This window comes from Dama dama, chromosome 30 (genome assembly GCF_033118175.1).
Source record: "Dama dama isolate Ldn47 chromosome 30, ASM3311817v1, whole genome shotgun sequence".
NCBI classification, from domain to species: domain Eukaryota; kingdom Metazoa; phylum Chordata; class Mammalia; order Artiodactyla; family Cervidae; genus Dama; species Dama dama.
This window is the reverse complement of record NC_083710.1, coordinates 86,995,420-87,013,088: the sequence shown is the minus strand read 5'-3', so window position 1 is coordinate 87,013,088 and position 17,669 is coordinate 86,995,420. Positions and strand designations below refer to the sequence as shown.

At 43.8% G+C, this 17,669-nt stretch overlaps 1 protein-coding gene across 2 annotated transcripts in view; it reads right to left on the bottom strand.

Moving 5' to 3' along the window:
• MYO16 (myosin XVI) overlaps positions 1–17,669 on the bottom strand; it is a 505,809-nt gene that overhangs the window by 135,442 nt on the left and 352,698 nt on the right. For both annotated transcript variants that reach the window (XM_061133099.1, XM_061133100.1), the window contains 2 exons: positions 6,690–6,765; positions 1,540–1,715 (listed from right to left, as the gene is read on the bottom strand). In XM_061133099.1, the coding sequence (XP_060989082.1) occupies positions 1,540–1,715; positions 6,690–6,765 (252 nt within the window). The remainder of the gene's footprint in view (positions 1–1,539; positions 1,716–6,689; positions 6,766–17,669) is intronic.

Sequence of the window (17,669 nt, the reverse complement as noted above, 5' to 3'; positions counted from 1 at the left end):
AAACATTCTTGTCAATACGGTGCTGCTATCAAGGCAGTAGCTCATTTCCTCCCATTAAGATGAAGTGTCAAGCTGGAATGATCAAGTGTAGCTGACAAGGGAAGGGAAAATGAAGTGACCGGTCGAAGATCAGCCTGTTTTCTATAAACACAAACCTGGGCGTGATGCTCAGATGAAGGGTGGGTAAAGAGCAACCCTCTGGTCACAGGGGTGTGTATGCAGGGGTGAGGACCCTCAGAGGGAAGTGAAGGATGGGACACTTAAGGAAAAATCATAATAAATAAATCTTCATCCTGTGAAATTGAACACTCAATTTCCCTTTCTGGGTGGAGGAAAGGCTGTGAATTATCTCGCTTTTGCAGTCCTTTAGGGGAAAGACTAATGGCATCTATGCCTCGTAATGTTTAATAATTAAGGTTAAAAATTACAGTTTGGAGGTGTGTGGTGATTTCTTGCTCATGATTTCCAGGATGATTGAGAAAGCAGGGGCCAGAAGTTTCAGCAAAACCCCCAGGAATAGAGATCTTCCTTACAAGGGGGAACTCTTTGTCTCTTTTATGTAAAAGATGCCATTTTAATATGCAGTGAGATGGAATTCCAGTGATCCTCCGGTTAGGCAACAACTATATCAAAAGATTTGAAACTCTAGGGTCTACCGGCTAAACACACACATACACACACACACACACACACACACATACATCTCTGCTGTACACATTTCTGCCACTCTTCTGTAACAGAGCTGATTTTAATCATGCTTTTATTTTAATTGGTAAGCAAAAATGCATTCCAGCAGGCTACAACCACTGAATTTCTAAAATGGATCGTCTTGGACCCCTTCCCAACCTTACTTCTCGTCTTTTAAAGTTTTTGTGAAGGCAAGCAAAACAAACTGGCACTGAATTCATAAACTCAATACATTTCAGTTTGAAACAGCTCTTCACTGAATTTTTTGTTCTATTTTTACAAATCATCAAAATCTTTAGGTTGTAAGTATAACCCTGCGGGTGTGGAACAAATACACATTAAAAAATTAGCGTAATGCTAAAATAAGTTAAAAATCTACAAAACACACAGTGAAAACACTCCAGGACCTGAAAAATAGACTATGTCTGTATGAGAAACTACAATTTATTGTTTAGAGACCTAAAACCTCTGAAGTGATTAGTGTCAACGGAATAAGGTAGGTAAGTTTATTCCCTTTAAACCTTCTGTCCCCGAAGTTACCTCCCATTCATCAAAAACACAGTGGCAGAGATGAGACTTAAAAAGGATGTTGCAAAGACAGCCAATAAAATACCTAATCCTGTATTTGCTATCACGTTTTCATTCCACTGCATTCTCTCATACCATCCTCTCCCCAAGGGTTATACTTTAGGTAAGCAGTCTTTCCGTTAATTTTGTTAAATTAAAATATCAATTTCTTTCCATTAGCATAGAGGATTGTGCAATTTTTTTTGTTGTTGTTATTTAAAAGAAGCAGCAAATGTGCCAAGCAAATTTAAAAACAACTGGACACAGATCATAAAGAACTCCTACCTTACTAAGTTCTAGATAATTCCTGTTTTCTCCCATCACTGAAGATGCTGTCATTTTCCTACTGAGCCGGGCAGATTTACGTCCTCTGAATTTAAAGGAAGGAGAGGAAGATACAAGGGCTCCTGTGTGTGACAGTTTCGACTGGAACAAATGATTGATCACGACATTTTCACTAGCTGGGAAATAAATAAATGAATATTGTAAGTGGCATTAGAATCGCAATTTACGCAAGCACTAAGCTTACTCCTCATCCTAGCACTCTAACCACTAAAATGTTCTGTGTGGGGAGGCAATCTACATTTCCTTCTGCCCTTTTTGTTTTTATTTTCCCCACTACCCATCACACCGTTTGATGGATTTTGACTCTCTTTGCCCTCCACCTGGAGTCTGGATCCCAAACTCTTCCTGCCCCCGTCCTGCGCCCTGAAACCTTTGCTCTCAAATTCAGAGGCACTTGCTGCTCTCCTAATATCCAGAACCGGATAGGACCTGCTCAGACCTAAGAGACCTCAGTGCATTTGACCAAGTCATGAAGACTTATGGTTTCCATTATCAGCTCTCTGTTCCAGGAAAATAACTGCCAGGAGCCCACAGCCCCAGGAGGAAGCTCTCAGGGCGTCTGTAGACATTGGGGGAGCCCCTGACTCACTCGGCTGTCTCTGCTGTTGGGGGAAGGGGTGCCTTTTTTTCTGATCCAGTTACACTGCAAACGTGAAAGCAAGTTGGTAACTTTTAGATGTCAGGTTACAAAAATTCTAGTAATCCTGGGCCCATATGTCTTTCCTGACACCTCAAGGAGAAAAGGTTGCATGAATGAATGGATTTTTGGTGGCAAATCTGAACAGTCAAGTGAGAACCATGTCTGTCAGTTAAGGACCTAGAAGGCATGTTTCTCGTGTTATTTATATCTGTACACGGGCCGTGTTTAAGTCTTAATTTCCTTTTCTATAAAATAACCACTGAGGACCTACTTTGTGGGTTTCTACAAGAATGATGTAACATGCATAAACTGTTTGGGATCAGTCTCAGCGCACTGGACAGTCAGCAATGGCCAGAAGCAAAGTGGCTTAGTTTCTCCCATTTCTACACTCAGATTATTTCACTTGCCCAGCTAATATATTTATTAGCAGTGCATTCAGTGAAAAGTCACTGCACGAATTAAAAAAAAAACCATCGAGCCAGGAGAAGGGACAGAGAAGGGAAGACACAATTATGGATTGCAGGAAGGTAAACAGGAACCTTGTGGTAATAAATTCATGATTTTTAATATACAGTTTTATATATGTGTGTATAAAATTTATACGTATATCTTAAATTTTCCAGTTCTGAACGGGTCTAAAAGCAGTGAGACTCCAGTTGCAGTGAGCTCACCCTGCCCCCATTTCTAAGTTTCTTCATACTATTTGTTTATAAAATAAGGCTTCTTGGGTAAGTGGCTAGTTTAGGATGTGAGGCAAGGTAGAAGATATTAGAATATTTTGGAAAGCCAGAATGTAAAACAGTGCTAAAAAAAGATGAAAGAACCTGTCAAAAGAACACAAGAACCAGCATGGAGGGGTTCTCACTGGCTAAGTCTTGGGCAATTTTAGTATCAAAATGATGACAGTGATGAATTGTGTCCCTTAAATAAAATAACAACCCATGAGTCCACACTGATAATGAATGAATAGATGGATGCGTGAATTATCAGAAAGGAGAGTTCTTATAGCAGGATGTCATTGCTGAAGATGGGGTTAGAAAAATCACACTTTTGTAACCAAAAGAGATCACTGATTTAGGCAAGAATCATTGCCTCAGTCAAAACCAATGGGTGAAAGCTTGTGCTAAACACTTCTTTATAAATGACTTATCAGTTACAAATAGAAAACAGTGACGTTAGGGAACTCTGAAGGACAGAGTGACCAAGGTGTAGGTCACCGTGAGCTTTGGAACACAACGTGCTAAGAAGGAAACATCATCACCTCCGTGGGGCTCCTGCCAAGACGGTGGAAACTGATTCCAACATGAGGAGACAGCAAATAAGCCCACATTGAGGGACATTCTTCAAAAACTGGTCTTCCACTTTTTAAAATATTAATGTCAAGAAGAAAAGCTGAGGAAGTGTCCCAGATTAAAGAAGACTACTGAGAAATGGCAAGTAAACTCACCAAATGATCCTGAATTGGGGGGGAAATCATTCTGAAAGAGATTTGGGGGATAATCAGTAAATTGTTACATGAACTCTGAATTAGACACTGGTGTCATACCAATATTTAATAGTTTGATCGTTTTCTGGGGTTATGGAGGTCACGTCCTTGGTCTCAGGATATGGACCGAAGGATTTGGTCAGAAAGACCACCTTTGGCCATTCTCCTGTGGTTCAGAGAATGTACACACATACACAGATGGGAAGGAGATAGCAAGAGAGAAAAAGGAAGAAAACGAAAAAAGTCAGTCTGGAAAAAGAGCATATGGGAGTTCTTTGCACTAATTTTGTGACTTTTCTTTAAGTCTGAGACTGTTTCAAAACAACAGTGAAACAATAAACATATAACGCCACGACCTGTTTAACTAAATTAAAAATATTATTTATATCTTTAACGAGTCCGTGGATGAATGGAACCACGGATAATACAGTGCAACAAGGCATTCCCGTAATTGGGGAAATGTCTTACTCAGTCTCTGGACCCTAGACCTAACTACGAACGGAAACACATAACGGACGGTGTCTAGCCCCTCTCTGGATCGCAGGCTGGGACCGCGTGAAGGTCAAGGGGAGAGCCGTTGCCCGGTGATGGAGACACGTCATCGCGGGACAGCGAAGCCCCGCCCACCGGCGGAGCGTGTGCGCGGAGACATCCGGCCTTGGCGTCGCGCCCAGGAACCTGGCGAAGAAGCCCCTGCAGAAGCGACAGCGCTGGCCTCCCTTCTCTATTTCTAGGAGTCGCCCGCGGCTGGCATTTTCCTGCAGGTCCCCATATGCACAAGCGGCAGTGAGAAGCACCCCTCGCTGGGGTCTCCGCACAATGCTCTGGGCGCCTTCCTGCCAGGAAAAGGGGATGAGCTGACCGAGGTGCCCACAGTCGGTAAGCAGGAATGCAGAACTCCCAGCAGCAGCATCGGCGGTAAATCCCTTTCCTCTGCTGCTAAGCAGACTGCAGAGGCTGGATTTTAACTTCTCTGCGTCTTTCGGAGTCAGGTGGACCTGGCTTCTCATCTCAGGCGCCCAGGGGACCCCTGCTGCTTTTCTGTTGGAGCTGTAGTCACCCAGCTCCCCTCTGCACCCGGCGGGGGTCTCAGAGACCCAGCCAGGTCGCGAGGATTCGGCCACAGACCCCACCTCCTTCCTCAAGCAGAGCTTTTGGATAATAGGATGCAAATCAGGTGCTGTAAGCAAAGTACTTAGCAAGGTGTCTGGAAACATCACTGTTATCTGTAAACTACATTTTCTTTTAATAACTGTTTGAAGTGTCAGGACCTTCCACAGATTCATAAAACACTATCTCAATCCTCCATCTTTGCTTGTATGACAGAATGGGTGAGCCACTGTGGCCTGGGCGCCATATCCAGCCCATTGCCTGTTTTTGTAAATAAAGTTTTATTGGAACACAGCCACATCCATATGTATTGTCTATAGCCACAGCCTCATTATCATAGCAGAGTTGAGTCGCTGTAACAGTGAACTTATGGCTCGCAAAGCGTAAAATATTTATCCTCTAGCCCTTTCCAGAAAGTGCTTGCCACCTCTTGCATGAACATATAAGGACACATTGTAAATGTTATGCTCATGTTCAGATGTATCTATAGTCTAAAATATTTAAAATCAGATTCACCTGTTTTCTCTTGGCACTTGTCAGGAAGCATACACAAAAGATTAACTTTAAAATATAAGGACTCTATTAAGATAAGCAGAATTGCAATAACACACGCTATCTTGTTTCCATTCTAAATATATATTCCTGTGCCAACTTTGAAAACGTGCTGTACATTAGATCTTCATAAAATATATGGATTAAACTGAAGTATGTTATAAATGAAAGTCCAAATATTTGAAAACCAGAAGGAAGGTATTTCCTTCTGGTGATCATAAGATCAATTATCTCACTCTTTTCTTTTTACACGGTATTATTCCAAGTCCATGCTTTTATCATCAGCCTCACCCTTTAAGAGAACTCAGTAACCATACATCCTGAGAGGCAAGTGGAGTCGTTCTCCATGAAAAGCAGTAGATTGCAACTCTGCCATTTGATTTAAGGTAAAGATGTTCCTCAAGCCAGAAGTGATACGGATGTTTTGTTTCCAGCTCAAAGGCATCCAACTATTTCATGAAAGGCTATCATGTGCTTCTTTTCCCAGGAGTGATAAATGGCTTCATCTCATTTAGAGCAACTTAAAGCACAAAAGATGATACATTTTAATTCGTTGAAGAGGTTATTAGGAAAATGTGAATCACTGCAGAAGTGCTATTAATAAAATAATTACTAAAGGGGATAGAATTTATATGTCATACATAGATCTGTATATGGGCATATATGCATATAAATATACTCTATATATACAGTACATCATTTTGCATGTACTATAGGGTTATAGATATATATATAAATATATGTATATAAAGTACTACATGTATAAATATGTATTTATAAAGTACTAAGATTCACTAAGTAGCTATTGCCTATAAATTTATATTGCTATATACATATATGCATGTGTGCATGTATATATAAATTTGCACTCTCATTTTACTTTATAAACATCAGCTCTTTATATCTGAAAGTGCATAAGAATAAAATACCACCCTTAGGTGTACTCCCGAGTCATCTTAAGTAATGGAATTCACCCTGCTGTGGCCTAAATAACTCTGGAAACCATATTCATCTTCATCAGTCCGCACAGAAGAGCTTTTTTATATTCACACCGCCAGAGTGGTAAAGGTGTTTTATATTTCTATCTGCTAAAAGCTTAGTTAAATTATGGTTTCTACTAGACTCCAAATTAAACTGTAACCAGAGTGTAGTGTGGCAAGACCCACCCCTTATTATTCTGGGCATCAGAATGCAAAAGATAATTCAGTTATCCTTAGCTGGTGGCATACTTTACAGGACCATGTTCAGAGCCAGGGACATAAAGAACGGGTGGCATTTTAACCATAGAGGAGGGAAACTTACTTTTCATTACAAATAGAAGATTCTGTGAAAGGGAGTCTTTATTTTTTTCAATTGCTCCAACAGCTTCATACATTACCTATAATAAAAGAAAGTAGCATCATTACTAATGGTTAAACATGACCGTGAAAGTAATTTTTTCTTTTAAGAACAACTTGACTCAGTGACAGTTTTAAATTATTCATAAGAGCAGTGTCTTCAGGTCATAAAGTTCTCACTCCAAGCAAGTTCAAAGCTCTCCTTCCCAGGCTCTCCTCTGCACACTGAATCAGGGATGCCTCTCCCGTTCAGATGGGCAGAGTCCTCCTCCAGTGTTGGAGAAAATGGTGCTGATTCACGTCCCACTGCGGTCCCTTTGGTCTCAAAAACTCTCACCTGCTCAGAAAACTCTCTAACCCAAGTTAGAAAGGCTTCACGACACCTTGGGAAGGAAGCAAGTGTCACCTCAGGTCGAGAAGTAGAATGGCTTCTGCATTAAAAACTAAAAATAGAGCTACTGTGTGATCCCACAATCCCACTCCTGAGCATATATCCAGAGAAAACTCTAATTCGGAAAAAGACATGCACCCCAATGTTCATGACAGCACTATTTGCCATACAATAGCCAGGACACGGAAGCAACCTGAATGCACATCGATAGAGGAATGGATGAAGGAGGCCTGGTATGTGTACACAATGGAATGCTACCCAGTCATAAAAAAGAATGGAATAATACCATTTACAGCAACATGGATAGATCTAAAAATTATCATATTGAGTAAAGTAAATCTTTATGGTGCTGGGAAAGATTCAAGGCAGGAGGAGAAGGGACGACAGAGGATGAGATGGTTGGATGGCATCGCCGACTCGATGGACATGAGTTTGAGCAGGCTCCCGGAGTTGGTGATGGACAGGGAGGCCTGGCGTGCTGCAGTCCATGAGGTCACAAAGAGTCGGAAATGACTGAGCGACTGAACTGAAGTGAAAATAAGTCATTCTCAGTCAGGCAGTCATGTCCGACTCTTTGTGACCCCATGGACTGTAGTCTGCCAGGCTCCTCTGTCCATGGGATTCTCCAGGCAGGAATACTGGAGTGGGTTGCCATGTCCTTCTCCAGGGGATCTTCCTGACCCAGGGACCAAACCTGCATCTCTTGTGTCTCCTGCACTTGCAGGCAGATTCTTTACCACTAGCACCAGCTGAGCTAAGAGGTAAGGCCAGACGAATAAACAACTTTCAGATACTTCTCAATCAACTACCCAGTTTGGTCCTAGGCCAGAACGTGGCTTACCAGTATTAGAATGTGAACTATATATTATGTTATGTATTACACGTTGTTGAATATAAATAAATTTCTATATCATCTGGAGCGGTGGTTCTCAGCCAGGGGTGACCAGTTTCTGGAGACATTTGTGTTTGTCACAACTGAGGGATTGGAAGGACTAGAATACTGCAAACATCCTACAGTGCCCTGGAAGCTCCATGGTGAAGAAGTATCTGGCCCCAAATGACATTGGATTGGGGTTGAGAAATCTCAACCTGGAGCTTGGCTCCTGCACGCCTTCCTGATGAGAGACAGCGGTGCCTTGTGAGACTCTGGACACCCAGATGCTAAGGCATCTATATCCGTGGGCATTTGGCGGGTTATTTAACATCCCAGAGCTGACCCTGCGGTGTAGGGGGGTCCTCTTCATGGCCCCAATCTACAATTCTAGCCTCTGCCTTTCAGGGGAATCTGACGATTCTGGATTGAACACACACACACACACACACACACACACACACACACACACACACACAAGTGGATGACTGATTGTCTAAAAACTTTCCTTGTCTGTCTTTGCTTCTGTTATACCTTGTTTTCTGAGGGGCCTTCTCTTGCTTCTGGAGAGAGTGACTACAGCTCTGCCTCTGCAGCAACAAGCCAAGTGTTTTGTCCTCCGGGCAGATTCATTAAATATTCGACGAAATGAACAAAAAGGTTTTGTTATAGTGACCATACAGCACAAAATCATGCTGCCTGTTTTTATTTTAGATCATGTTGGTGGCTTAGTCGCTCCGTCACGTCCGACTCTTGTGACCCCGTGGACTGTAGCCCACCAGGCTCCTCTCGCCATGGGATTTCCCAGGCAAGAATACTGGAGTGGGTTGCCATTTCCTTCTTCTGGGGATTTTCCTGACCCAGGAATCGAATCCAGGTCTCCTGCATTGCAGGCAGACTCTTTACCAACTGAGCTACAGGGGAAGCTAAGAGATTATGTTGATAAGTCATTAACACAAGGCCCTGTGCTCTAGGACGTCTCATGAATGGCATCCTGATTGTATTTGGATAGTTAGAGAAAAAGCTAGAGGTCTCCCACCAAAACAAAAGCTCAAAACTTGCCAGTCAGAGTCTCCAACTGGCAAAGTAACATGGAAAAGATACTGAACAAAATTCGTACATGTGCAGACACTCAAGGAGGGCGGTTTGATGCCTGTAGGAAGCATGGATTGGGCAAAAGTTTTTGCTTCGTATAAAATCGATGAATCTTGAAGCAGGCGGGCTTCATTATTTTGCAGCAATGGGAACACTGCTTTAGCTCTCTGAGTGTTTCTCTTTGGGGGGACAGACAAGGCTGTTCTAGCTTAGCTGGGCCACTCGGGAGGGGAAGAGCAGATGCTGCTGGGCGGCAGGAAGCAGGCTTCAGGCGTGGGCCTTTCCAGGTCATGCAGCCCTGGCGCTCTGCTCTCAGCCCACCCTTCCCCTTCCTGCTGGTTTATTACTTAGGGGATGAAAGGAGAGAAAGCCTGAAAGTCACAAAAGACAGAGGCCAGGTTAAATGCTCTTTTCCACCCTCCGTCTTTACATAACTGAAACTCAGACTTGTTTTTTTTCCCCCCTTAAGGATTCATGCCGTAAGTGACAGCGTCCCTCACGCCTGTAACAGAGAACGTTATACGCACAGGGCCCCCTACGACTCTTTAAGGAAATTGTCATGTCGTCAAAGGTTTCCTTTCGCATGATTCTGTCCAGTAAAATGGCTCAAAGGCAACGGGAGTCTTTCCCCCACGTTTCAGCGGTTGGCACGCTCCTCTGAGCGCGCTGCTGGGGACTCCAGGCGGGAGGACGGCGTGAGCCGGGAGCCGCAGTTGCACGTGCTCCTTTTCTGGACGCACTCGCTGTAGCACAAGAGCAGGTAAATGCAGTTCATGTGCTTGAAAGATGAGTTATGTTCGCCGTGTGTAAAGACAGGGGTATACAACTTTCACCCTGGGTGTGAATCCCTATCCATCAAGGTTCCTGGGCCCCTGGGTCCACCGGGAGAAGTTTACAAAAGGCCGGACCACACACACGGTCTTCCCAACTGGAGCTCGTCAAGCGCAGGCACGGCTAATCGCCAAGGAAAACTGCAGTGCAAAGGTGAGTGAGCTCCGAGGAGACAGCTGCAGCCAGCATCTCTGGTCTTAATTCCCTGAGTTACAGCAAGAGCAGCGGGCTTACCCGCCGTGGTGAGGAAGGTGTGGGCTCTTCCAGAGTGTGCGTACCAAGTCACTTCAGTCGTATCTGACGTTGTGCAACCCATGGACTGCAGCCCGCCAGGCTCCTCTGTCCATGGGGATTCTCCAGGGAAGAGTACTGGCGTGGGCTGCCGCGCCCTCCTCCAGGAGATCTTCCTGATCTAACCTGTGTCTCTAAATGTGCCTTGGCAGCAGGTTCTTTCACCAGCAGCGCCATCTGGTTAGCCTGGCGTCTCCCAGAGCGAGGCCCTGACTCTCCAAGTCTGTGGTCCCAGTCCAGCTCCAGACACTGGCACGCAGGCGGAGGGCTGTGTGAGGCCCAGGAGACGGGCCGTGGGAGCACCCACCGGGTGGCCGATCCACCGAGGACCTACAGCGTGTGCCTAGCGTGAGCACCTATGGTGTGTCTGGGACTCGGACTACACTCTCTGGTGTCGAATAAACATGCACACGCCTTGGACCCCACCCAGACCTTTTTTTTTTCTTTCTAAGATTTACTGATTTGTTTATTACTTTTGGTGCTGCTCTAGGCCTTCACTGCTGTCCACGGCCTTTCTCCAGTTGCGGGGAGCAGGGAGGACTCCTCACTGCGGTGCTTCTAGCCGCGGTGGCCTCTCGTGTGGAACAGCGACTAGAGCATGGGCTGTAGGCACGAAGGCTTAACTAGTTCAGTGGGCTCAGTGGTTGCAACTTGCAGGCTCAAGCTCAGACTCAGTAATTGTGGCCCACAGGCTTAGTTATTCTGTGGCATGGTGGGGGTTTTCCCTAACCGGGGTCGAATCTGTGTCCCCTGCATTAGGAGGCAGATGCTTAACCATTGGATCACTAAGGAAGTCCTCCACCCAGACCTTTCTGATCATCGTTTAGAGGGGCGGGGCCAAGGAATCTGCATTTTTTAACTTACCCCCTAGCTGATCCTAGTTCATGGTCAAGTTTGAGAGTCACGGCTCCAGGGACTACTGACCTGATGCTCTGTGAACTCTGCCTCTGGTGTGGTGCTGGCAGGAGATGGGGCGTCTGGGGACAAGGTCTGCAGAGGATCAACGCTTCCTGGGCATTTTAGATATGGAACAGCTACTAGAGCAGATATTTGCTGCTAAAGTTTAAGACTGCTGCTAAGTTTAAGATGAGAATACAATATAATTATGAAGTATCTGAAGTGAAGGTCGCTCAGCTGTGTCTAACTCTCTGCGACCCCACAGGCTGTAGCCTACCAGGCTTCTCTGTCTATGGCATTTTCCAGGCAAGAATACTGGAGTGGGTTACCATTTCCTTCTCCAGGGGATCTTCCCGACCCAGGGACTGAACCTGAGTCTCCGCATTGCCAGCAGATTCGTCACCTTTTGAGCCACCATGGAGGGAAGCTGGGAGGTGAAAATCGTGGCCAGCAAGCAGGCATCACCACCTCTGTTTCAGGACTATGATTAGCAAGTGGAATCAGGGTCATCACATTTAATCTGGCCAGTGTCACCAGAGAAACAAGAAGAATCATGAAGCAGAGGCGGTCCGCATGCCTTTAAGTAAAGAGACGCATCCATCTCTACTGAGAATTCACATCTTTTCTACCAGTGAGAATTAGGAGGCTGTCGAAGAGACCCAAGAGGGAGAAGGATGTGACCTCGGGGGCTGGAATGGGAAGCGGGCGTTTGGATTCCAACAGGGGAGGGAAGCACTGGTATTCAGTCATTAACTGGGTTTCTGGTTTTACCATGAACTGACAAGTGGGACTAACACGGAAAATCAGTTTCATTTATTTATTTACATTTTTAGAGTCAGTTGAGGGAGGGTCGGGAATTTAGTTTAGTTGAGCTTCTGGATTTGTGAACATGAAGATGCGATGCAAGCAGAAATATTAAAGGTGGACACGGAGCAGTGGAGCCCTCAGAAACACAGGAGGAGAGACGGGAGCCAGTCCCACAAGAAACCGAGTCACGAGAGCGTGTAAACTCCCTGAGGTAGACAGAAAATACTCTCTTGGGAATCACCAACATTTACAGAATGGAAGTAAGTTCACTCGTCAGTCAAGTTCGTAATCCCCATCTCCACCACGATATTTACATGAATGCAAAATATAATCCCTGGGAAAGAGATGGGATTAACAACTGATAAAAATGGGAAACTTTTGACATACATTCTGGAATTCACTAGATCACATCAGAATGTCTAAAGTTGGATTTTAGCCAAAGAAATAAGATTGTTTGCAGCAGTCGTAAATGGGTCTGATAATTTTGCATGCCTGGTTTCAGCTTTCTACCGGAGGTTTGCTGAAGAAGTCTGGATTTCATGTGTAATGGTAAATTGATCTCTTTATAGCATCAATATTTGTAAGCAGAAGTTTCTTTTTTTTAAATTTTTCCATTAACTGATTCCATCCAGTAGTTCTGCTTGCTCTCATTCTGATTCACTTTAAGTGGATATATACTACTCAAGAAAATAAGTTACTAGAAGCATATAGTATTACTGGTAAGTGTTTTTATCTAAACATCTAGAATCTGAATATGGGCACTGAATTGAGATGACCATATCTGAAATTTATGAACATGCTTCTTTGGTTCCTTTTGAGAAGAAAAATACCAATCAACTAACAATAAGATATCAATATTCTAAGAAATTCTAAAGTTTCATATTTATAAATGCCTGTCATCCCATGAAGATGAAAGAACCAGTGAAACCTTTGAAAAAAAAAAGAAAACAGTGAGATTCCCTAAATAAGAGCCTGCATTTTTTTTTTTCTTCCTAATAAAACCCTGGATAAGGAAACATTTATCAAATCTACAAAAATTTACACCAAAGGTGAAACTGATACAAGAAATGGAGCACCAGGAGCCTGGAGGAGTTCATTCTTATTTTTCTAAAAGTCTGCCCAAGAGGTGAACAAACACAGATGTAAATTAAGCTCTTTCTGTACGGGTCAAAATATCCTTGTCAAATAACCTTTAATAGTAACAGTTTGGCTTAGACCAGACAGATTTCATTGTTATGTCTGGGGGTTCTGCCTGGAGAAAAGAAGGAGAGAAATAAAAGGAAGCTTCCTTATTGATTAGTTCATCTCCTTTTTCTGCTGATTTAAAGGTTCACTTTCAGAATCTTCTTGGGCACATGGGGTCTCCCACAAATCTCTGGGGGTGAAGGCCAGCCAACAAGCTAGAGAATGCTCCTGACACAGGTGGCCTGGGGAAATTGAAGGGCCCAAGGCATCCTCCCCACACCCCCCGGAAAAAAGTTATGTAAATATGTCTGAGGGTAAAGAGGTTGGCTGTCATCCATGTGTGACCCAGAATGTAATGTATGGCAGCCTCCGTGAGATAAAGATCTCTGCTTCTCAGAAGTCTGGGCAACACCATAAATCTCACCCGACATGTTTCACACTTAATTTATTCCACAATAGGGGTAGATTCTTTTCAAGGAGCAGGGGGAAAAAAGTCATGTATTTTACAGACTGGCCACAAATCAGTCTCTCCGCCACATCAGTCCGATCAGCAATCTTTTAGTAATTGGGTTCCCGGAAAGGCTTGTGGAAATGAATGACATGATGATAAGGATCAGGGTCTACTGTCTGGGATTACGACTTTATCCATCTCGCTGGGATGTGACTTAGGGGGATGGAAAAGGAACCTTGGTGAATGCAGTCATGCCCCACCCACATAAAGATGTACCTACGAGCACATCATATAATGTGCTATACCTTTTCCTCCTGCTGTAAAATGACATCTCAGAATATGTATGGAAATTGCAGAGAGTGCTTCCATTTTCTTAAGGGAAATAACAGTGAAAGGATCTTTAAAAATCTGCAATAAAACTTCAAAGACCTTACAGGTGTGTGCTTGATTAAAATATTAGTCACAAGGCTAAATGGTAAAGAATGTAATTTTTTACAAAAATTGTCTTTAATCAAGATAGCATTACCCATCACAAAAATCACCAGGTAGTCGGTGAAAAACAGAATGTCACATTAACATAGGGTGAAACAGATTTCTAAATACTTTTTCTTTTAATATTATACTTTCCACAGACAGAGGAAAATCTCAATTTTCTGCACTAACCTTCCACTGAAGGCTTTCAAATGATACAGGAAGTGTAAGAAAAAATGACACTATGACTGTGGAGGTTACATATTCCTTATCATCTGCTAAAGCTGCATTAATACCATGATAAATAAAAACAAATATTCTAACACACCTAGAAACATCAATGTATACAACATGAGCATATGTGTAACATACAAGAAATAATAAATATCTTTTCTAACAAATCAAGGACATTTACCAATAATTTAGAAAAGTGAGTCGGGACTCCTAACATTCTCAGTGTGGCCAGTTGATTAGATGGCTCCTGAAATATGCTCATGACCTCAATATCTGTGATTGATGACTTCAAAAGTTTGCTAAATATGGTGGTAATTCTGCATAGAAAGACCTTCAGCTCTTGTTGGGGAAATGTGACTGGTGTCTTTGACACAACGCTGCAAAACAGTCATCCTTGCAGTGATTGCATGCTTACCACTTAACCTTCACTTGATCTTAGCCAAAAGGCCAAGAAGCGGTATCACTTAAACTTCAAAACGAGTTTTTTTGAGGTTCACTGCCCTGTTCCTCTTAATCACAAACTCCATGGATGTGTTAGCGGAGGGTCAGCATACTCTGCAAAGTCCCAGCAATGGAGCCCCAAGCGCCCTGGAGCATCTATCCACAACGCAGATTCCATGAGGTGAGAGAATACAGACTTCACCACACACCACAGTGGAGAGAAAGACGTGGGGGCGGGCAGCAATGAGAAAAATGAGACACAGTGATGTGACCTTCTGGCCTGTAGTGGGTTGAAAGGTGTAACCCCTGCAAAATTCATGCCCACCCAGAACCAGAATGTCAGAATGTGCCCTTTTTTGGAAATAAGCTCTCTGGATGAAATCGGTTAAGATGATGAGGTCCTACTGCATGGGGCAGGGTGGGGCTGGGGGTATCCAATGACTGGTGTCAAAGAAGAGAAGGGGATACACAGAGACACAGGCAGAGAAAACCTCACAAAGACGGAGGCAGAGACCTGAGTGCTGTGTCCACAAGCCAAGGAATGCCAGTTGCTGGCAACCCCAGAAGCTGGGAGAGAGAGAGACCTGGAACAGATACTTCTCAGAGCCTGGAGAGGGATCCGACCCGCAGACACTTGATCTCAGACGCCGGCGGACAGCACAGTGAGAGGATATGTGTCTACGGTCTGAAGCCACGCCATGTGGGGGTTTGTCATGGCACCCCCAGGAGGCTCACACACAGCGGTGCAGTATTTGCTAAGTCACCCCCCCTGGAAAATCTACACAGACGGTTGTGGTGGAAATGTTTCAGAGGCACTTTGCAACTTGAAAATGGCTATGTAAGCGTCGAGCATGTGTGCTGATGAGGGGAGAGAGAGCAGAGAAATGTGGACGAGGCCAAGAACTGGGGCCTTGGGAAGACAGGAGAGATGTGGAAAGAAAGCGGAAAGGGGTGTTCCAGGTGAGGAAACCGTGTGAGCAAAGAGAGACATGGGGAAACGCAGACGTCATTTTCAAATGAATCGGATGTAGTTTAAACAAAACAAAACAAAACTACAGTGTTACAAATTACAACTCCTCACTACTTTTCTAATCTGTAAACGCTGAACCAAGGAACACGCGCGTTAATTCCCAGAGCTGCTGTAACCAACAGCCACTCTGGAGTCAGGCATCCCCACTTGCCATCCTGGCTTCTTCCAGCTTCCGGAGGCTCCAGGCTATATCCCTTCAGTCCTTTTCTCTCTCAACTCTCCCTCACCTCACGCTGATACGGACACTCGTCACTGGGCTTGGAACTCAACAGAGAAGCCAGGAGGGTCTTCTCTTCTCAAGACCCTTGACTTAACTACCCATGCAAAGACCCTTTTCCAAATCACAGCCCATCTGTAGGCTCCAGGGCTGAGCAGCAGGGCCTGCCCTCTGGGACGGGGACACTCTCCCACCCACCGCGCTTCTGTGTGCTTGGAAAGAGAAGGAGGCTGAAACACCGACACGTCACCTTAGGTAAGAGCAACATCACCAGCTTGGTTTTTGTGAATCATCAATGGGACACTTACCCGAGATCCCCAAAGAATCACTTCATGCCAAAAAAGCAACAATGATCACAACAGCGTTCAGACAAAGACTTTCTGAGTAAACACCAAAGAGGACCAAATATGTGTCATACATTTGACAGCTATTAATCCTGATCTCCGTTTTCATGAATTTAAGTTTTATTATTTCAGATTGCTTTACTACCTCTATTGATACTCTTTTCTCACATCAAAGTGTAAGGACTTAAAAACACTATTTCCTTTTAGAGTTTAGGAATCACCTTCAAGAAATTCAGCTTTCCTAAGAGCCAACGTCTTTCGCCTAATCATAATTCCTCCTTCCTTCAAGATTCTTAATTTTAAAAACCAAATTAGATGCTCTTCTGGATTTAATGCTTATCCATCATTTAAATCACCAGAAGTTTAAGAGCAATCCCTAAAACAGGTGACCCTATATACGGTTTAAAATTTGCTCAAATAGCAACAATTAAAAAAAAAATCCCACACAACTCACAGCTTGTTTAATTCAAATTCATGCTCACTAACGAGACCTTGTTAATATTTCATGCACAGTCTCTTCCCATTGACTTTAAAATATTTCTGTAACGGAGACTGGAAAATACATCATGCTCCTATGAGTAATGAAAAATTCAAATGTGTTTAGGGAAGATCTTTGGCTATAATTTAAATAATGTTGCTTAAACATTCCTAAAAGGCCTCTGAGCCTCTGCTCCAAATGAGATTCAGAAGCCTGGTCTGGGCTCCTACAGTCAGATGCGTGGGTCCTGGGGGCGGGCAGCTGGAGGCAGAATCATCACCAGCAGTGATGATCACCCTTCCTGTGAGATGTAGTACGCTTCTACTAACAAAACTAGGTAAACAAGTCAACAAGTGGTGATGGGAGGGACTCTAGCACATCTGTCTGCGCAAAGGAGATGACAATCAAGCCCGCGACCCCCCAAGCCATCGAGGTCACCTTTGGCATCAACTCGGTCATCAGAGGGCTATTCAGGATTGCTCATCCTATAGTCCAAAATAGACTCTGCCTGCTGATTTTAAGCCAATTAGCTCTTTGTTACAACTTCTGAATTACAAGATGCAGAAATGTGCTTCTTTCCTTGAAAATGCAGTGCCTCAGAATTGAAGTATAGGCAGCTACTACATCTGATGATTAGAATGGCATATGGCTTGACATACTGCCACAAATTACATAGACTCTATGCTTCAACATGTGAATAGTCCTCAGGGAGTCCTTGGCTAAGACTCATCAGTACATCTCAGTGAGATGAAAGACTTTCATAAAACCACAAAATTGACTCCAATTATGGAAAATCCTGCTTTAAAGTATAAAGGTGCTTTTACAGGAAATTTTGTGATTCCACAGGGTCTTAGCTCTGTGGCAATTAATCAATGGCTTTCTCTGCTTCGCTTTATGGCTCTCAGAGCTCA